Here is a 20441-nt window from a genome sequence, read left to right on the forward strand (position 1 = left end):
GTCCTGGACATTTTAAATTGTTTCAACTTCTCCCCTCAGGATGTTGCTATAGGGCATTGCATGTCAAAACAGCTAGACACAAAGATAGTTCTTTCCCCCATGCCATCACTCTGCTGAACACCTAACTCCCACAGTACTATGTTAAGGATTAAAGATATTTACCCATGTAGTAGGCTGTATTACTAATTATCCTTCTCATCTTTCTCATCTTCTATTTTCTCATCTTCTCATCTTTCCTACTATCTTCTCCTATTGGTATCTTATGTTGTTTGTATCTTATGATTAATGATTGTAACTATGATTTATAACTTATGACCTATTACTTGCTGTTTCTATGTACACTGAGAACTTATGCACTGGAGACAAATTCCTAGTGTATCCATTCACGCTTGGCCAATAAAGAATTCTATTCTGTTCTATTCTATTCTATTCTATTCTATTCTATTCTATTCTATTCTATTCTATTCTATTCTATTCTAGAATTTCAAGAGTTTGGAGACCTTAATGCAGCTGGTGGAAAAGGTCATTTTAAAAAGACTCTAATACAAAATGCTCTGAGGTCCATGGAGCTGTTTTTGGAAATGTTCTGCACACTATAGTTGGAGATATTTTGGATCCACAGGATTTAAACTCATTCTTGGGATTCTTAAAGAAAATATCCCTCAAGTCATGTTCAGTTCTTGATTACCTCATGAACATATTTATCTAGTATTCTCGGCAATGATACATAAATTACTATTGCCTGTCTTTGGGATTTTTTAAAAAAAAGTCTGCAGTCTAACTTGCATCCCTGGGATTTCCTGAAAGTTGCCCATTTCAGCACTTTCTATGTCCAACCCTACTTCGCTTTTTCAAAATCAGCCATCAACAGTTTCATGCTGCCACCTGCTGTTAACAAAATTAGGGCCTGGCCTTGGGGCTAGAACATTTACCTGAATCAATAATTATAACATAGTACAAATATTGTTCAGGGTGTCTCAAAAAAGTGCTAGCTTTCAAAGAATCCTCTAAAATTAGAAGACATACCTATCTTCTTCATTATTTGGATTCATATGCAAATAAAGTATTAATTTTGTCCAACCTAAAAGTTTTCTCTCTATTACTTGCCATTATGTAGGAGTATTAGTGGGGAAAGGGAAGGGTAACTTCCCCTCCTCTTTCTCCCTTTGTTTTCATTGTTTTGATGTTTCATCTAAAGTAGGATTTGATGTGCTCCTTAGGAATAGCACATGTTGCACTCCCACACTCTTTGCATCTAGATATGGAGTTGCATGTGGAAAGACTGTAGGGTAGAAGGAACAAGGAAAGCAAGTTCTCTCTTCTTCTTCAGACATTGGTCCTTCTTCAGAAGACTGTTTGGCAGGAGGAATGGAACTTTTATTTCCTGAGCAACTCTAATTGACTTGTGAAACAAACTGATTTGTGTGACTTTATATGCATGAGTTGAGGGGGGGTAAATCAGTTGTGGTTCTTTACTACTTCAAGATTATTATGGTGCAGATGTTAAAATCAGTTATTAAACGTGTGAATGCTATGAGAATCTTTATTTTCTAGGCTTTTTACTCTCTTTTTTTCCCTTCATTTCATCACAAGTCACAGCCCATTTTGGTGGTATCTGCTACTTCCGGTCACTTGTCAAAAGAGGGGGTCAGGTTTCAGACATACTGTTGCAATTGTCATCTTGACCCCATGTCCTATGAATTCCCTACTTCCAGCATTGCCTACTATTTACTATCTCTGTTCTGTTCATTACATAGATGATTTTCTAAGGTTTGACTGATATGGATAATTCTATTTTTGGCAGGGAAGGCCGTTCTAATGCCCACTTGAAAGGAGATTTCCAAAAAATTGGAGATGTTATGCTAAAGAATATTCAGAATATGAAGGTATGAACTAGATGTGTTTATGTGCTAACCTTTTCTTGGAATGATAATCATGCATGAGCTTCTGCTCTATTTGCTCACTGAAATTAAAAAATATCAGCGTATATCTGAACATTTGGTCTGAAGAGTTAACAAATCTGTCTCTGTGAAAGCCTTGTTTAATTCTGCTGTGTTCCAGACTGATTTATGATCCAACACAAGTACTGACTGCCTTTTTCCTACACCCCATCTCCCCAAGGCCTTCCTATTCTTAGCTGTGCTTGGTGATCCTATGGTAGCTGGGTCCATATATTGCATTGATCAAATGAATAAAAACATAGTGGTTGAGTTCCCACATAAAATTAAGCCAAACTCAGTCAAATTGTATTACGCTTGTTGGGGATGGAGCATTGTACTGGGAAAAAGCTGCCCTTAGGCTGATTCTGCTCTTTATGGTGGCCATCACATTTTTAAAGCAATCGGACTTCAAGAGCGTGTGAAAAAGAAGACTCATAAAGCAAGAGTAGAAAATTCGTGGCTCTCTTAATATGGTTGGATTATAATAATCATGGTTCCTGGCCACTGATTACTTTTCTGTGACCGATGGGATTTTGATTCCAATAATATGTTAAGAACTCAGGTAAGGGAGAAATTCTGTAAAAGATTCTAGGGCTAGATCAGACATGTCAAACTCGAGATGTCACGTGATGTCGCTCGATATATTGGAGCTTTTTCCCCATTGCCGGCAATGGGGTGGGCGTGGTTTCCTCGTGACGTGTCTGGCCTGTGGGCTGGCAGTTGACACCCCTGGTCTAGATCATTTCTGTGAATTGGTTGCCCTTCTGTGTATCCTGGGAACTCTGTTAGAAAAGCAACAGGATACCACTCTTTTTGCATTTTAAAACTGGACTTTGCCAGTCATCTCAACCATAATTGATAGTATAACTCCAGGGGCTCCACTTTGGAGTTAGAATGAAGAGGCAAGTAAAGTTAGATCCTTCTCAGTTGTGCTCCCCCCCACACACTTCTATAATCCCCCTGTGAAGGCTTGCCTAGCCTTTTATCTCACCTTCTTTCAATAGTGGACAAGGCTCTTCTCAGACTTCTAATAGCTGCTGAACTCCCTTGGAAATTACTCTCATCTCTTCTATGTTCGATTCATTGTCATATTGTATTACAGTGTGGCTTTTATTAGGTTGTGGTTTTTTTTTAACCAAAAATTGCATCAGAGCAGATATTATGTGAAAATAAACCTAAATAAAGAATTCTTTCCTACGTGGACTTATTCTTTCTCTCTTTCTATCTCCTCTAGCAACTAACCATTCATTTGCGAAAGCATAGCAAAATACTGCTAGAACTGGAAAATGGAATCAAGAGCTCTCGCAGGCTTGAGGCCTTATGCAGAGATTTTGAGATGCAGAAAGTCTGCTACCTTCCCCTCAATATCTTCCTTCTCAGGCCACTGCATAGACTGATGCACTACAAGCAGATAATGGAAAGGCTCTGCAAACATTATCCACCCAATCATGGGGACTTCAGGGACTCTAGAGGTAAATGTGTGAACTCTTCCTGTAGCAATTCTCTTAATTTTAAATTTTGGAGGAAGTGACTTGACTGTTTTCTTGGAGAGCAGGAATCTAACCTGAGTAACAATGAGTATCCTGTATCTTTAACAGAAAGAAGATTCATTACAGGGAATTAAAACAAACTTCCCATGTTATTGTTTGGTATTTTGCCTTTGCTTTATTGTTTCTGTTGAGTTTTAGTTGTAAGTTCTGAGTCTTTTCAGTTTGGCAGCATTATAAATTTAACTAAATAATAATAACAACCACACATGAAGGGAGGGCAGGCAAAGTCTAGCTCTAGCTAGGCTACATCAGGCAGAGAGTCAGACAGTAAATGAGCCTGGAAAGAAATTCCTTGAGATTAGCAATTTCACAAAAAAGGGCAGGCAGAATCAGGTAAATCAAGGACCATAGAAGAAAATTCTAGATATCTGCAACCAGAGTAGATTTGCTTTCAGATGTATGTGCATGATTGGAAGAATCTTGATAAATGCATAAAGGTGGTAAATATGTCTAGTAATTTGTTCCTGAATACAGATACATTATGCCTTGGCTTCAAAGGGCAATGATGCCCTGATCAAGCCTAATTCTTAAGTGCAGGCTATAAAAATGAGATTTTTTTAAATAAAAAAAAAATCACATTGTTTTAGGGGCCAAATCAGTTAAGCCTGTTAAATAATTTATACTCAATTATACAGCAAACATCCATGGAAACCTATCATCTCCAAGTGAAATTCAGAAATATTTTGAGAGGGCAGATTCGATTTGAAACTGGAAGTCTTATGGATATAGATTCTATTTCATTGTTAACAAAACATTAAACATTGCATGTTTTTTCTATTGTTCTTCAGATTTCTAATAGAGTAGCTCTACTTGATGGCATAATTTCTTTGTTTGTTGTTTTTCCCCCTTTCACAGCTGCTCTGGCAGAAATTTCAGAGATGGTGGCCCAGCTCCATAGCAGTATGCTAAAAATGGAAAACTTCCAGAAACTGCATGAACTGAAAAAGGACTTAATAGCTATGGACAATCTAGTGACTCCAGAAAGAGTACGTCCCCACAGTATTTGGAATAAAATATTTGGCTGAAAAAATGAGCAATTGCAGGATTCTTGTCAGGATATGATATGCTTTCTCTAGAATCTACGGAATTAAATTTTTAACCATGTTAGATGCTAGAAAATCCATCAACTGAACTTGTGCTTAAGGTCAGCATGTCCAGAACAGATGACACATCATTTTCTCATTAACGTTTCTGTTGGCTAATAGTAACTGTCTTCTTCAGATTAACTTCACATTATCTGCCTGCTTTCCATTTATTTTTCTATCCAAAACTGATACAAGATATTTTTTTCAGTTTCCTTGATACCTGACAAAAAGAAGTAGCTTTTTCTTTTCATTCATGCTTTGTGACCACACCCCACACCCCAGGTGACCTCCCCTAGGAAAAGACTAGAATCCTGAGAGAACCCCTAAGCTAGTGGACAAGAGAGATCAAATCATATAAGTACAATTACAGCAGATAGGAAGAATAAAACAGAACGATACTCTTCTCCAACAGTATCAAGGACTCCATTAACATCAACCTGGATGAATTTTTCCTGACTAGCTCCTGGAATCAGTCCAAGCCACTTAGATTTCTATAGCTAAATCCAAAAGAAAAAGCTCTATTTATTCAATCTCATAAAAATGCTCTCTTAACACTAAAAATAGGGTAAAATAACTCTTTTCTTCCCCTTTGGTTGTGTTGCTCTACATCTCTTATTTATTCTTTGCCAGCACTGATGGCAAAACGAGCTTCATTTGTCGTCATAGTGGTAGTAAAGTAGCAATAATAGTTAAACTATTATATTTGAATATATCCTGGTCTACTTTTTAGAAGTCGTAGAGTTGTAGTAACTCCGTCTTGATTTCTCTTTATTGCTTATTATCATCTCCTGTATTGTTTTAATTGCATACTGTACTGTCTTCTAGAGTTTCCTTTCTTCCCCAATGCATGAGTGAAGAGTTGGCAATTCCATTTACTGCTTTCATTCCCTGATATTTTCCATTACTTTTCCTTTAATGCCCTATTATGGCTGTGTGGAGTCAGAGAAAAGCTAATACTCTTGTTTACTGCATGCCAATGGCTGTCATTTTTTTATTCATTACACATAAGGTACTTTTCACTTACATATCTCTCCTCAACTGCATCATATCATTAATTCAATAATACAGCATTAATGAATGGAACTGGGAAAGATTTATATTTATATTCATTTCCCTACCCATTAGAGTGGAAAGGCATGGAATGTTGCAGATCCTGTCCCCTAGGGAGGTACATCTGGCAGGACCCAGAAGAAGGGCCTTCTCCATAGTGGCTCCCTCCCTCTGGAACATCATCCCTCCAGAAATTAGATTGGCCCCCACTCTGACCCTCTTAGGAAGGTCCTGAAGAGGTAGTTTTACCAGCAGGACTGGGGAACCCAGAGTGGGATGGAGTCCATTAAATGGCTGATATGAGTTTGTGTTGTCCCCAAGGGAGGGTGGGGGTTATTATTTTATTATTATTTTATTATTTTTATTTCCTCTACATTGTGTTTTTATTTTCTGTAAGCCGCCATGAGAGAGTAGATGGCTATATAAATTTTCCAAAATCCATCAATGAATCAATAAATTTCCAAAAATAGGCTTGGGAACACAAGGGGGCAGAAACAAAAAAAATCCCATCTAAAACGCTTTAAAGCATGCGTCTTTTTCCAGGACCACGGGACAGCTGCAGGGTTTTGGGAAAAAGCGTAAGTGCTATACTCTGTGTCTTCCATAGCACGTTTTTGGGGAACTGAATCTCAAATGCTGCCAGCCTTATTAATTACCACCCATGCCAATGTTCAGCCTGAGGTTTGATGTTTTCTATTTTGTGTCTATTCCTCCACAGGAATTTATTAGGCTGGGTAGTCTCAGCAAACTGTCTGGAAAAGGCTTACAGCAGCGGATGTTCTTCTTGGTAAGTGGCAGGAACTGTTTAGAATGTGTGCAATTAAATACAATTGTGCCACAAATACCAAGGGAAAAGAAGGAGGAGGAAATTCACAGGAGCAGTAAGATGCAAATTGTGGAGTAATCTGAGAAGAGATCTGCAGTTTTCTGTTCTCCATGATGAAAGGAAACTCAGCCAAATGTTAAATAAACCAACAATAGATGGAATAAATATAGAGTGATTCTTAAGAAATCAAAATCTACATTCACACAGTCTGCATTTTTTTCTGCTCTTCCTGAGAATTATGAAATAAATGCAAGCAAATACATAATTTCAGAAAATGATGCACCCTGGATTAATTTAACAGAGAAACTGTCAGCCGTCCCAACTTGGTCAATCAAAAAGACTCTCACAGCTGTAGCAGTAAAAAGTATACTTTATTGAGGCCAAAGCCAAATCTAACTTTTGGAGCCCAAACCAAGTAGTTAACATTTCCCCTGGGATTCATCCCCCTCCCCTCTTATCATAGAGTGACCAATCACTTTCAAATAAATTGATTTGGTAATAGTTCCCAGCTGTGTGGGTTTGAAGGTGTTGTGTTCCATTGGGTGACCTTGGAACAGGCTACAGCTTCCATGGGAACAGTGCACAGGCTTTTGCTTTTCTTTCTTCTTCTCCCCCCCCCAATTCACCCACCCCACTCCTCTCCCTCCCCCCACCACCTTATTTAAGACAGCCTGGCATCTAGCTAAGCAAGGCCTGCACTGTGAGAGGCAGACCTGACAGAAACTTTGACTTGGACCACTATCTTAAAAGTGTTTTGAAGTAGGATATGTAGGTCTGCATTACACTCCACACAGTGCTGTGATAAACTTTATTTTGGCAATTTAGGCTAGCTCACTGGTCCCCAATCTTTGCAGCTTGGTGGCCCAGTGGGGGGAAGGGGAGAGGGGATCCAAGTGTGCAAGTGGTGGGCCAGCACGTGGGTAAGTCGAGCTGCGCCTTCATATGCATACAGGCTCACGTGGCCCGGTTACAAATAGGCTATGGCCCAGGAGTGGGTCACGGCCTGGGAGTTGGAGACCCCTGAGCTAGACAGTCTGTGGATCATAGTTTTTTTTTTTTTATTAGTTAACTTACAGGACAAACCTGACCTATAAAGCACAAAGTGTTATCACACAGCAAAGAAAAATGCCTTAATAGGCATGACCTGATCAGAAATCAGCTATTTGGAATATAACATGAAAGTATTTGTTCTACATAGAGAAGAAATCTAAATACAGTATGGAAAGTAGGAGAATGAGTTGAATCTTCCCAAGAGCCAAACCAGGCACTGTCTGAATTTAGCCACTAAATCCTGACTCTACTAAAAGCTTACAATATGAGATAATTCTTTGTCATTCAACTTAAATCTCCCATACAGAAGAAGGATCTGCATGTTTTGTCTCAAGGAAACAAAGCTAGCTTCTAAAATACCAGCATATATTACACTTCTTTTGAGGAAAAGCTCTTGCATCCCTAGTGAATGGTGGTGAAGATAAGTGTTTGTGTGTGCTTTAAATAGTTTTGGAAGAAAATGGGAAACTATTGTATTATTGTAGGTATTGGATGGAAACATTCTCAAAATAATGATTGGATGGATATGGTTTTCTGCCATGTTCTTAAGGGCTAGTTCATATGATTGATCCTCTGGGTTAAAGCAAATATACTAGGATAACAGTCCCAAATTCATGCATGTTATCCTGCAAATAACATAACTTGTTTAGGGCTGCAAACACCAATGATCCCATTTATATTAGGTCACGTACAGAATATTTGGGGTTCCCTGTCTCCTCTGACTATATTTTTGCCTTACGTTATGTTTCAGTTCAATGATATCTTGCTGTACACAAGTCGGGGTCTAACAGCATCGAATCAGTTCAAAGTTCACGGGCAGCTTCCACTGTATGGCATGATGGTAAGTACATGCTGAGTTGAGACTGGATTGGTTACTGCTGAATCTTTTAAAACGTAAAAGGCTGTGGATCGTATCTACTGTTTAGAAATATAAGCCTTCTCAATTACTCTAAATAGAATAATTAGAAATTTGAAGGAATAAATGCAACTGAGAAGAAAATGAACGTTTGAAAACTTAATGGGTTTAACTTCAATCATAGCCATCCTTTCAGATTGAGAGAATTGTTAGTGATGGCATCTTGCTCCATAGAGTAGGTTTCGATAATCTTTTCAGATCTGAAGATCCATTGGGTTCTAGATTAGCCCTTTGGAGACTTGCATAGGAGGGTCTATGTGAACGTTTGCTTTTGAATATGTACACCCAAACATCACCTCCTTCAAATATAGATTCATTCAGAAGATAACATACAAGCAATGCACAGGATTTACACACAAATGGAGAAAGGGAAAAGAAATGAAGGGAAGGAAATGTCAATTTGCCACAGTGATTTGGAACCCCTTGCTGGCAGAAAACAAGCCAGAAGATTCACGTCTCTCTTCCAGGACAGTGGGTGAAAACTCATTGTGATCTTACTGCAAATCCTGGCAATGTTTGAGCTCTCCCGTTGAAGGGGATAATTAACAAGGCTGATCCCTTCCACACAATGGAGAAGAGCAATAAAAGGGGGAGATCATCATCCTGTTGCTTCCACTGGCAAGGACAATATGAAGCTGCATTTTCTTTGCTAGAAAAAAGAGAGAGAGTGAACTCGATAGGGTGCTGCACACACAAGAATGGCAGCAGGCATAGATGACCCACAGATTCTTCTATACCAACTGCCAAGCTTTAAAAATATTCAGAAAATTTGCCCTTAATTTGACATCATAGAAAATAAAGCAGCTGCCTGTATTTCAACCCTGAGGTTGGCCTGTGTTACACCAATGGTGTGGTGTATATGATTCTGATGCCCGTATTCGCGCTTTCATTGATTTATTTTTAATTGTGGCTTTTAATGCATAGAGATATGCTCCAGATCTCACCGGAGTATTGTCTGCAGCTATGAGTTTTGCCACTCCTAAATATTTTCTCATCCACTAACTGTATATTACCAGGAATGGCTAATAACCTTGGAGCAGCAGACTTTAAATAGCTATTATTGTAGAATCCTTTGTGCTCTGTGAGTTTAGTTATTTACTTGCCCAACTAGGTAATGACATCAGTTCTAGTGATTGTGGGGTAGGTTCCCTGTTTCTATGCAATAGCCCAGTGTTGGTGGGTGTGAGGTTTTTCTTCTTGGTATTTCCATGAAGAGGGTAATGTTTTCTGCTTGATTGTTTGCCTGCAATTATCTGGGCCCTACTTATCTGGATTTTGTTTGCCTGAAAGGGTCTGTTTAGGACTTTTTGCTTCCTTCTTAATGTTTTTATTGTCTCTTTTAAATGGTGTATAAATGTGGTATATCTCTATGAGTCTATTGATGGCCGATTTGTCTGAAAGTCAAGCTTCCTGTCTAGGATGCTCACAGTTTCCCAGTTGAAACTATTGTTGAGTTTCTTCATGAGTTGTGAGATTAAGGAGTTTTCATTGTATCTTCTGACTGCTAGTTTGTGTTCATAGATATGCTCTGCTAGTCTTCTGTTTGTCAGTACTAAATAGTGGCTGTTACATAGTAACAGCTGTTATTATTTCTTTCCATAATTTCCATATTGGTGAGAAGAAAACAAGTGTTGCATTCATAGTGAAAAACAATCAGACTGTGGTAGCTTGAATTTTTGTAAATTATTGTCTACATGTGTTTGAAAATTTATTTTCCAGTTGGACGATGATGTCTCCATTTTTATTTTCTCAGATAGAAGAGAGTGAAGAAGAATGGGGGGTTCCCCACTGCTTTACACTGAGAAGTCAACACCAATCCATTGTTGTTGCTGCGAGGTAATTACCTTGGACCATGTGCTTTTAGAACATCTATGTAGGGATTTGAGAAAGTGTGCCTGTTCTACAGAAGATACACCTTGAATTATTATAGGTATTGTAGCTAGTTACAATGGTAATTCTGAATTCATTTGTAATCACTCTTTTGCTATAAACAGGCAGTAGTTAATATAAAGTAAAGTAAGCTTGCAGAGCAGAAGGTGATAGTATGCTTTCTTGTAACTTTATCTGGCCTGGTTATAAAGGTTCCCCACCCCCCAAATAAATAGTCTGAAAGCAGATTTGGCTTAATTTTGCCTAACTTGTGAAGCTCACTACTATTTGCAATGGGAAAAAAAAAGAACTACCCTTTTAGCATTCATAGGACACTGTGAAGACCTCTTCTCCCAAGTATTGGGCTAGTTGGGAAGCTGTGTGGGCTGGCACCTGAGGGAAGGGTACTTCTGTTTTTATCTTTGCTTTTATGTATAGGTGTGAGCTGCCTAGAATTGTTATATGAGACAGGCAGCCATATAAGTCCTGCAAATAAACAATAAATAAACCTCTATTATTTTCCTAGTAACCGCATTGAAATGGACAAGTGGACTGAGGACCTTCAGATGGCCATTGACTTGGCAGAGAACTGTAATAATCCTGCTTCTGAATTCCATGGAAATAGTCCACCTGACACAAGTAAGTCCAGAACAAGAAAAGGTGTGTGTGTGAATCCTACAGCTCCAAAACATCATTATATATGTAGTACATGCTGCAGGGCCCCTGCTTTAAAAACAAGGAAAATCAGGTCTTTTCTTATCTAATTTCAGTTCAGATAGATTATATGGCAGCTGGTTTGTGGGTATCAAATCCTATATTTTATTCTCTTTTAAGAATTTTAGAAATGTGTTTAATGGCAGTATATGGAATTGTATGCAAAGTAGTAAATCAAGTAACCCTGAAATTAAAGAATGCCTTCTGTGTTCCAAAACAATAATTCATGTTTCACTGATGTATCTACTAAATCACTCTATTTAGAGCACAGAATTACTAGGGCCTAAATTGTAAATCAATGTTTCTCAACCTTGGCAAATTTAAGACTTCAGCTCCCAGAATTCCCCAGCCAACGTGGTCCATGGGGAATTCTGAGAATTGAAGTCCACACATCTTAAACTTGCTATCATTGAGAAACACTGTTATAGATAATAATAATGTTCCTATGCACAGTCCCATAATGAATTATTGATTAATCAATTGGCCATTAATTTCTTGTTGGGATGCTTTCCTCAGGGAAAAAATATCTTAATCTCCTTCCCTATTCATGTTTTCCCTATACAACCAACTCAAAACAGACAAGGCACTAAGATGGCTTCTTCACCATTTTGGAGATTTCCCTGTATCAGAGATAATATTTTGCTTATGATTTCATGCTCCGTATTTTATACAAGGGGGGAAAAAAGAGGCTTTTCCCCTGCATTTCGTAGAGTCTCCCGAGGAGTCCACTGTAGACCAGGAATCGGAGGACGATCTCAATGCATCCCGCACCTCGCTTGAACGTCAAGCTCCTCATCGTGGCAACACTACGGTGCACGTCTGCTGGCACAGAAATACCAGTGTCTCTATGGTCGACTTTAGTATTGCAGTGGAGGTATCTGGCTCAAAATGGCTTGGACTGCAGCTCGAAAGAGCCATCTTCCTCAGGCACCGTTTCCTTTCCAATCATTGCTCTCTTGGTTAATTGGAAACTACATTAAGTCCATTCAAAAGACATTCAGGCAATTTATGAATAATTTTACTTTTCATGTGATACCTTTCATGCGTCTAAATTAATTTCTATATGTTGATATCAAGAGGGGTTCTTCTGAGTATTTTTTTAAAATCCTCAGTATATTTGGAAAGGGCAATAGGTCTGTCTATGAGCTGCAGTCTGAAATGTGCAATTTGTTTTATTTTCTGCTGTCTATTATTCTCTGGAGTCTTACAATATTCCCCTCTCAAGCTTATCTGCCTCTCTCATGTTTTCTTTATCAGAGAAGATCTCTGTGTATTTTTAAAGATGCATTTTGGCTGTAGCTAAACCAATTAGATACAGATTAATGAGGTATGGAATCCAAAACATTCTCATCCCAAATCAGTGAAATTTGCACGGAAAGTATTGCATTCTCATATCAATTCATGTTAGCTTTTATGTGGAACTTCAGTGTTTAATTTTATCAAAGATAAAGGGGATATTTGTGGAGATCATAAGTCTTGTTCTGCTTTTAGTTCTTCATAAAATAAGGCTCCATTCAACTCTGTTGAAAAGTAGAAGAAAACAGTTCTTCTGAAGCACAGTTTTTTATAAAATTGAGTTGAAGATGAAAAAATAACATAGAATTTCATTTAAATTATAAATTGGTTTAGCTTCTTTAAGGTACCTGCAGACACCCATTTCCAAAGGAATGCCTCTAGGTTGTTTTGGTTACATCAAGGAAAGCACTGGATATACATGCCTTAGTTTTATAAAATAAAAGGTTCTAGAGCTTTAAAAATAAAAATTTTAAAGAACTAAACATTTCCCTTGGATTCAGACATACTTGGTTGTAATTCTCTCTGAATACATTTGATCTTACTTCTGAGAGTGTGTGTGGCATATTCTATCAGAATCATCCTAATACTTCACCTCTGGGGATCAATAGGGTGACAAATGTTGCCGCCAGATTGCCCTCACATACTTGGAATTTATCACATCAAACAACCTAGAAGCAGATCCATCTGCACTTACACAACTGTCTTTAGTTCCACAGCTTTTCCCATGACCGGCAAGTTACAGTCATACTTTCCTAATTCTGTGTTTAATGTCACATCAACATTATAGTTTATGCTTTCTCTCTGTGTCTTTCCTTCTTTCCCTCCTTCTTTCTCTTTTTCTTGTGGTAGAAGACCCTCTCACTGTCAGTGATTGTCCTTCCCCACCTGTTGGACTGATCAGTGATCAGCGGCCTGTTTCCATTTCATATGTCTGCTGGTACCGAATGCAAAGCCTGTCCTTTTATGATACCCTTCAGAAAATGAGGTAACCAAAATCAAAAGTAGAGAATTAGGACTACATGTGTGTTATTGTATTCCAGTACACACACATCCTGTCTGGTTTTTTGAAACTGGAATGGGTCAAAATGAAAGCTTTCAAAATACAGTAAAAAGCTTGTTAGCCCTGTTGACAATTTGGAAGGTAATAGTGTTTCCTTTTAGCTGTTTTGATAAGCGCCTAGTTCAATATGCTGCTAAATGTCAAGCAGAACAAAAAGAATAATAAAATTTTCCACTAAGAGAACAAAGATTCGGCAAGACTGATTATTTTAAAGCTAAAGTGTATGTTTATCTTCCCTTTGTCATAATCATTGGATATATTTGATATTTAGCATTAGCTTCTTTCAAATATATGGTAGGCACACATTTAATCCAAAGCACCTTAATTTAACTATTTCATCAAAAAAAAGTTTTCAAACACTTAATTCAAATCAAAGCCTCTCATTTATGCAACTTTATAATCTATTTAAGTTTTACCTATTAAAATCAGTGGGGCTTAAGTTATTGTGATTAAGCTATCTTTCTAAAGATGACTTAGGAAAAATACATTCATTTTTCTGGACCCTTTTAAAGAGTGGTGTTGTGTGAAATATTCTTTATAAATTTTCCCACCAGCACAAAGAATTATAATTTAAAATCATAGTAAAATTGTCTTCCAGCCACACACCCTTAAAAATAAATACTCCAGCATCAAATGTGTTTCAGCAAGTGGCTGCACTTAGCTGGTCTTGGCTGATCTCAGGAGCAAAGCAGGGCTAGTAGCTCTGGTAACTAGTTGGAAGAGAGTGTTGGAATTTCAGGCCCAGAACATAAGCCAGGAAGTCAAGAGACCATTCTGGAAAAAAAAGGCAAGGGCAAAACGCTTCTGTAACTTTGTCAAGAAAATTGCATGTCTGCCAACACCACCTCAATTTAAGTGGGGCTTCTAATAACGTAACAGCAGATAATTTATTTCTTGCTAGATTCAACTTACAAGCCGACCTCACTGAATGAAACAGTTCAGAAACTTGAAATGCGATTTATTACCACTTTCAACAGACAAAAATAAACTCTTTCAAAATGCCATTCTACATGAGCCTTGCCTGCTTTCCATCATCTTGTTTTACCCTCTCCATGTATTTTATTTTGTTTGTTGTACTATTTCCCTCCTTTTTTCAGAACCAACTCTCTGGAAACCTTCTGCGAAAATTCAAAAACAGCAATGGGTGGCAGAAGCTTTGGGTGGTGTTCACCAACTTCTGCATGTTTTTCTACAAATCTCACCAGGTAATTGATTCTTCTGAAAGCAGAAAATAATCTTTATGTTACCTTTTTCACACTAGAGGATTGAAAGGCTGTTTGATTAGCCTCAGGAGAGCTAGTATAGATAGTCCTTGACCTATGACAGCAATTGGGATAAGACTTTTCATCATTAAATAATGTAGTTGTAAAGCCTGACTGCATCACTGAACAATGGCAATCTGTGTAGTCTTCATTATTACAGTCATTAGGTGAGACAAATTCTTACAGCTGTCCGCATCCTACAGGCATAGGAAAGGCAGCAGGAAGTTGCAAGTTATCCATGGGCAGATGAGTGTCTGTTCCCAGGTGAGGGATGGAACAAGGGGATAGGGGAAAGGGTCAGAGAGAGAGTGTGTGTGAGACAGTGCAAGGGATTGTGCAAGAGTGTCACATGAGTGGTGGAGAGAGAGGGGCTGTGAGAGACGCGCTGTGTGGGCCGAAGAAGACAATAAGGGATGTGAGAAGGTGAGTGAGAGGTATGGTATGGGTTGGGGAGAGTGCAAGGGAGTGTACTGGATTATTGCGTGGGTCAGGTAGTGTGTGAGGAGATGCGCAAGAGATGTACAAGGGGTATTGCATGGATTGGGGAGGATATGAAGGGTCCATGAGAGGTGTTCCGTGAGTTAGGAAGGGTAAGAGACTGTGCGAGAGGGTGCACAAGATGTGTAATGAGAATCAGGAAGAGTTCAGGGGGTGTGCAAGAGCTGCTACACAAGTCAGAGTGGGTGCGTGGGGGCATTGTGTGTGTTGGGACGATATGCAGGGTGCACAAGTAGCTGACAAAATGCAATTGCAGAGGATCTGGGGGAGGGTGCACAAGTGGAAAGACCTACTTCAGTGACTAGCAATCTTCCTGCTGGCTTCCATAGACTTTCTTAGGAAGCCAGCAGGAAAGGTTGCAAATGGCAACTGCATAATTGTGGTGTGCTTGGCAACCGGTTGTAAGTGCAACTGGGTTGCCAAGCACCCCAATCATGATCACATGGCCATGGGGATATTGGGACTGCTGGAATGCCAAGGACCATCATTTGTTTAGCCCCATTGTAACTTTGTTGCTAATAGTTGCTGATTTATTTATTACATTTTAATATTGCCTATATTACTGTTTATAAGTAACTCAGGGTGGTATACATAATAGTCCTTCCTCCTCCTCTTTTTTCCTCACAACAACAATGGTGGATTGGACTGAGAGGGAGTGACTGGCCCAAAGTCACTCAACCAACTTTCATGACTAAGGCAAGACTAGAGCTCACAGTCTCCTGGTTTCTCACCTAGTTACCTTAACTACTAGACCAGTGTTTCCCAAACTTGACAATTTTAAGGCATGTGGACTTCAACTCCCAGAATTCCACAGCCAGCAACGCTGGCTGTGGAATTCTGGGAGTTGAAGTCCACATGCCTTAAAATTGTCAAGTTTGGGAAACACTGTACTAGACCAAACTAGCTCTCAGCTGAATGAATGGTTGAACAGTTGAAACAGGTGGTTTGAATGGTGACAAGCCAACCAAGGTCAGCCTGTATTAGAAATTTCTGCAATGAAAATTGTGCACTTTCATAAGTGCTGTTTGAAAGTTGCTATTCTGTTAATGGTGGCTTTGGTTCATACATTGCATTTCTCTGAGGAAGGGTACACCCAAGGATATTTGAGATTAATTAATATGAAACACTTTACAGAAAATGGATTAGCTTCAGGGATAATTAATTATGGATAAACAACTTGGAGAGAAAAATCGGCACTGAATTCTACAGTTTGATGGATTTCTGGGAATTCTAAATGCTTCAGTATTTCAGAATTAGCCTGTTTAAGTGGAAGTGTGTAGTTAATAACTCTGCAGATAAAAACTAATCCAATTTTTATCTGCAGAAGTCTGCACCGCCAAAAAAATCTGCTATCCAGACCTCTACTAACTTGTAGACAAGTTAGTCCTTTTTTTAAAAAAAACAACAACAATAGGTACATACTCTCCACTCTTGCCTGCCCCGAAAAGAGAAGGTTATTTTTAGTGTGATATTTTGCTATTGGAAAAGGTTACGTTTATAGTAAGAGAGTAGCAGTTGAAATGTGATGTCCAGATTTACATTGGCACAGATATGGCTGTGTGTGGAAAACAGAGGAATTGAACAGATTGGGAGCAGATGGAGCACAGAAAATTAATGAAGGAACAGAATAGGCAATGCAGCTTCATTCTTTCTGCTTTTTGCCTTCTTGTTCTGTGTAGTGGGTTCTTTGTGGACTCTGTGCATCACACATAAGAGTGTTTGTAAATCTACAGAGGCCTCTCATAATGTTAGACTTTTTAGCTCTCTTTAATCTATTGCACTGTCCAACAGCATTGTAATGATTTGTTTCATTACTAAAACATCATTATCTTGAGGATCAGAGCAATTACCAGAACTAGAGGCTTTTTCTTGAGAAAATCCTTATTGAGCTACCTTCAAATATACTTTTGATGTCAGCTAAGGAGGAGGTTCAAGAAGATGGCACTCTCCCTATTTCTCCTTGCCATGGCTTTGATGTGCTTCCTATCTTATGCTCTTTAAGATACTGTGCCATAAATATATGAAATGCTGTAGTTAACTACTTCGCTTGGACAAAGATTTCTTATGGAAATTGTATGTGTGGTGGGCTTTTCATAATTGTCCAAATTTCATGAAGCAAGCCCATAAAAGCTAATGCTAGTCCAGAATCCCCATCACTAAGCAACATGGTCATAAAGTTGAACATTGCCTATTTGTGCCACTTAGCAATGGCAGTTTCTGCAGTCCTATTTGTCATTAAGTAAGGACATCATGTGACTGAGACTTCCAACTTCCTTCCAGCTTCCCCATTGACTTTTGGGAAGCCAGCAGGGAACATCAGAAATGGTAGTTACATGACCACTTTCCTGTTACTAGCATAATCACACTATTTTTCATGTATAGAAGAGCTAACAGTTTATTCTCAGTCTCTTCCTCGTCAATCTCTCTGCTCTGTCCTCCTTTGCAGAACAAAGAGATTGGATAGAAAGAGATTTCATGAAAATATTGCAAGCTGTTTGCATAGTGCATTTGTGGGTCCTAACTCCAGGCTGCCAGTGCAGTTGCATTGTTTTTGATGTGTAGAAGAGCAAACAGCTTACTCTCTTGCAATCCCTTCCTCTCCAATCTCTCTCGTCTCCAAGTGGGAGAAAAAAAAACACAGATCAGATTCAGAACACTACATATTGACTGTAATAGTGTTCATGAAGTGAGGGATACTGCAACAGTAATAAATGGTCATCAATTGGTCAGATAATTATTTTTTCAGCACCTTTGTAACTTTGAATGGTTGCTGAATGAATAGTTGATAAGTGAGGATGTATGTACCTGTACGTACTGTGGAAACTTTGCTTGCATCAGCTGGAGAAACTGAGATAAGGAACAGAGTCACCAGTGATCGTGCATTGTGGATGATGGTAGTCATCCAAGAGTTTACCAGAGCCATAGAATATTTTGACCATCCTCTCCATGTCATTTTCCATATAACTCACAAATAACCACTTGAAGGCCACAGAATGATGAGCAGCCTCTTCTTTCCACTTGCACATCTGGTAAAAAATAAATACAGTAGACAAAGGAACATGAGAAGCTATGTTTACAGCCACCATGTTATAGGGAGTGTAGTAATTGTGCCAACAGTGGTTCATATTTAGGTGCAATATGTGTGGGGTCTCTTTCACAGAAACTCTTAGTTCCAGTGAGATACAGAATATGGGGCCTTCTGCACTTGAAAATAGCCTTTTGTAAAGCACCTGGTTGTTTCCTCTAAGTCAAACTGGCGGCCCACAGGCCAGATGCGTCACATGCAGACCACACCCACCTCAGTTTTACAAAGGCAAATTTACATCACACGATTGAGTTTGACACCCGTGCTCTAGGTGTTGGTTTAGGACAGCGGTTCTCAACCTATGGGTCGCGACCCCATTTGGGGTCGATCGACCATTTTTCGGGGGTCGCCAAAAAAGGCGATCCGCCATTTTCTCCCCTCAGGGGGTGCCACTGCGCATGCGCAGAACGTTTGTATAACGGGGGTTGCCGTCACACAAACGTTGAGAACCACTGGTTTAGGAGGTTAGGTAAACTCTGTTGCTGATTTTTATGATCAGGGTCTTTGTTTTATCCTTGGGTACTGCTCAGAGTCAGCTGTATGAGATGAGCAGCCATATAAATCATGTAAATTCATTCATTCACTAGGCTCTGAGTGTAGTGAAGGTGCTAGTCTAGAAACCAGGAGACAGTGAGTTCTAGTCCCGCCTTGGGCATGAAAAAATATCTGGGTAACTTTGGGCTAGACACTCATTCTTCATTCACCAAACAGGGTTTTTCTGGGGAAAATAGGAAGGAGAATTGGTATGTTTGCTGCCTTGAGCTGTACATGAAAGAAAAGATGTGATAAAAATCTAAGAAAAGAGAAGCTTGGGCAAATCCAAACCTATAAGCCTGTGTGCAGTGGCAAGACAAGAAGCCAATGTCTTTTGGGGAGGACCTTCCTGGGTTTTGTCTTTTACTTGAAACATACTGGGATTTGATGGTAGGAAGATAGTTTTGAAGTTCTTTGCATGCAGTTTTATTAATTTGTGAAGCGGGACTTTTGCTATTGCTACAACTCTATTGCCTTTTGTTTTCAGGACAATCATCCCTTAGCTAGCCTTCCTCTGCTGGGCTATTCTCTTACCATTCCTTCTGAATCTGAGAACATTAATAAAGACTATGTCTTTAAGCTATACTTCAAATCCCATGTGTACTATTTTAGGGCGGAGAGTGAATATACATTTGAAAGGTATGTTTGTTTATTCTGATTTTACTACATGCTATGTTGTTAAATTCTATCATTAAAAATGGATAGGTAATAAGTACTGTTATAATCCAGTCAATTTAAGTAAAGCAGCATGAAAATATTCTGTAGCAAAATCCATTTCAATATGTGTCTTACTCTATAACAGTGATTCTCAACCTGTGGGTCGGGACCCCATTTGGCGTCGAACAACCATTTCACGGGGGTCGCCAAACAACGCAGTCCGCCATTTTTTTCCCCTTTTCCTTAGCTGTGCTACTCCCTTTTACTCTATTGGCTTTTGAAAGCCAATAGAATAGACTCTCTTGAATAGAGTCTAATTCTATTGGCTTTCAAAAGCCAATAAGAATTGTCCAGGCTGTCTCTGCCCTGCTAAGCCCGCCAAAAGTCCCATTCTGCAAACGGTGCTGCACCAGTTGAGTAGTCCTCGACTTACGACCGGTTGAGTAGTCCTCGACTTACAACCGGTTGGGGGTCGCGGCATTAAAAAGGTTGAGAACCACTGCTCTATAATATAGGTTAAGTTTAGTTTACAAATGGTAGTTAAGTGCAGGGTTTCTCAAATTCCACCAACTTTAGGATGGGTGGACTTCATGCTGGCTGGGGAATTCTGGGAGTTGAAGCCCACATCTCTTAAGACTGCTGAGGTTGAGAAATCTCAGAAACCTCTTGTACTTAACCATTACTATCCTCTTTTTCCCCTCTGCCACCACTCTGTTCAAAGTAGAGGTTTTAAACTCTTCCCATATGAGATCCCATCAGAATCCCTATGCCTAGTTGCTTGTCCCAGAGAGATGAACTTGAAATGGGTGGAACAAAGATTGGCATTCCAGGTCACTTTTTTCTGTATCCCACTGGGGTCCTCTTAATCTCAAATTGCTTAGCAAGGCTATTAGGATGGGAAAGACAACCTATATCTTTGGGACAACCAATGGGAAGAGTCATCTCCATTGTTCTTCCCCAACTCCATTCCATTCTGGCCAACCAGATCAGCTGTTGGAAAAACAGGCTGGCATAGAATTGGGAAAGAACATTCTGCCTTATGCAGACAG

At 39.2% G+C, this 20441-nt stretch overlaps 2 protein-coding genes across 8 annotated transcripts in view; one reads left to right on the top strand and one right to left on the bottom strand.

Annotated features, from left to right (window-relative positions):
- Positions 1 to 20441, top strand: part of FARP1 (FERM, ARH/RhoGEF and pleckstrin domain protein 1) — a 180583-nt gene that overhangs the window by 156277 nt on the left and 3865 nt on the right. For all 4 annotated transcript variants that reach the window (XM_039335738.1, XM_039335736.1, XM_039335739.1 and 1 more), the window contains 10 exons: positions 1805 to 1886; positions 3175 to 3412; positions 4346 to 4476; positions 6344 to 6412; positions 8253 to 8342; positions 10171 to 10253; positions 10813 to 10925; positions 11711 to 11874; positions 14454 to 14561; positions 19223 to 19374. In XM_039335738.1, the coding sequence (XP_039191672.1) occupies positions 1805 to 1886; positions 3175 to 3412; positions 4346 to 4476; positions 6344 to 6412; positions 8253 to 8342; positions 10171 to 10253; positions 10813 to 10925; positions 11711 to 11874; positions 14454 to 14561; positions 19223 to 19374 (1230 nt within the window). The remainder of the gene's footprint in view (positions 1 to 1804; positions 1887 to 3174; positions 3413 to 4345; positions 4477 to 6343; positions 6413 to 8252; positions 8343 to 10170; positions 10254 to 10812; positions 10926 to 11710; positions 11875 to 14453; positions 14562 to 19222; positions 19375 to 20441) is intronic.
- The window catches only part of STK24 (serine/threonine kinase 24), a 78694-nt gene that overhangs the window by 20240 nt on the left and 38013 nt on the right, over positions 1 to 20441 (bottom strand). Inside the window, exon 12 of one of the 4 annotated variants that reach the window (XR_005555831.1) lies at positions 8371 to 9066. The exons of 1 other annotated variant lie outside the window; for it this stretch is intronic. The gene's annotated coding sequence lies outside the window, so the exon portion shown is untranslated. Of the gene's footprint in view, positions 1 to 8370; positions 9067 to 13121; positions 14131 to 15984; positions 18143 to 20441 lie in introns of those variants that run through there. 2 more of the 4 variants (XR_005555829.1, XR_005555832.1) reach the window with 2 other exon arrangements.

The sequence above is a fragment of the Crotalus tigris genome, unplaced genomic scaffold (genome assembly GCF_016545835.1).
Source record: "Crotalus tigris isolate CLP2741 ecotype Arizona unplaced genomic scaffold, ASM1654583v1 scf7180000017658.5313226, whole genome shotgun sequence".
Taxonomy (NCBI): Eukaryota; Metazoa; Chordata; class Lepidosauria; order Squamata; family Viperidae; genus Crotalus; species Crotalus tigris.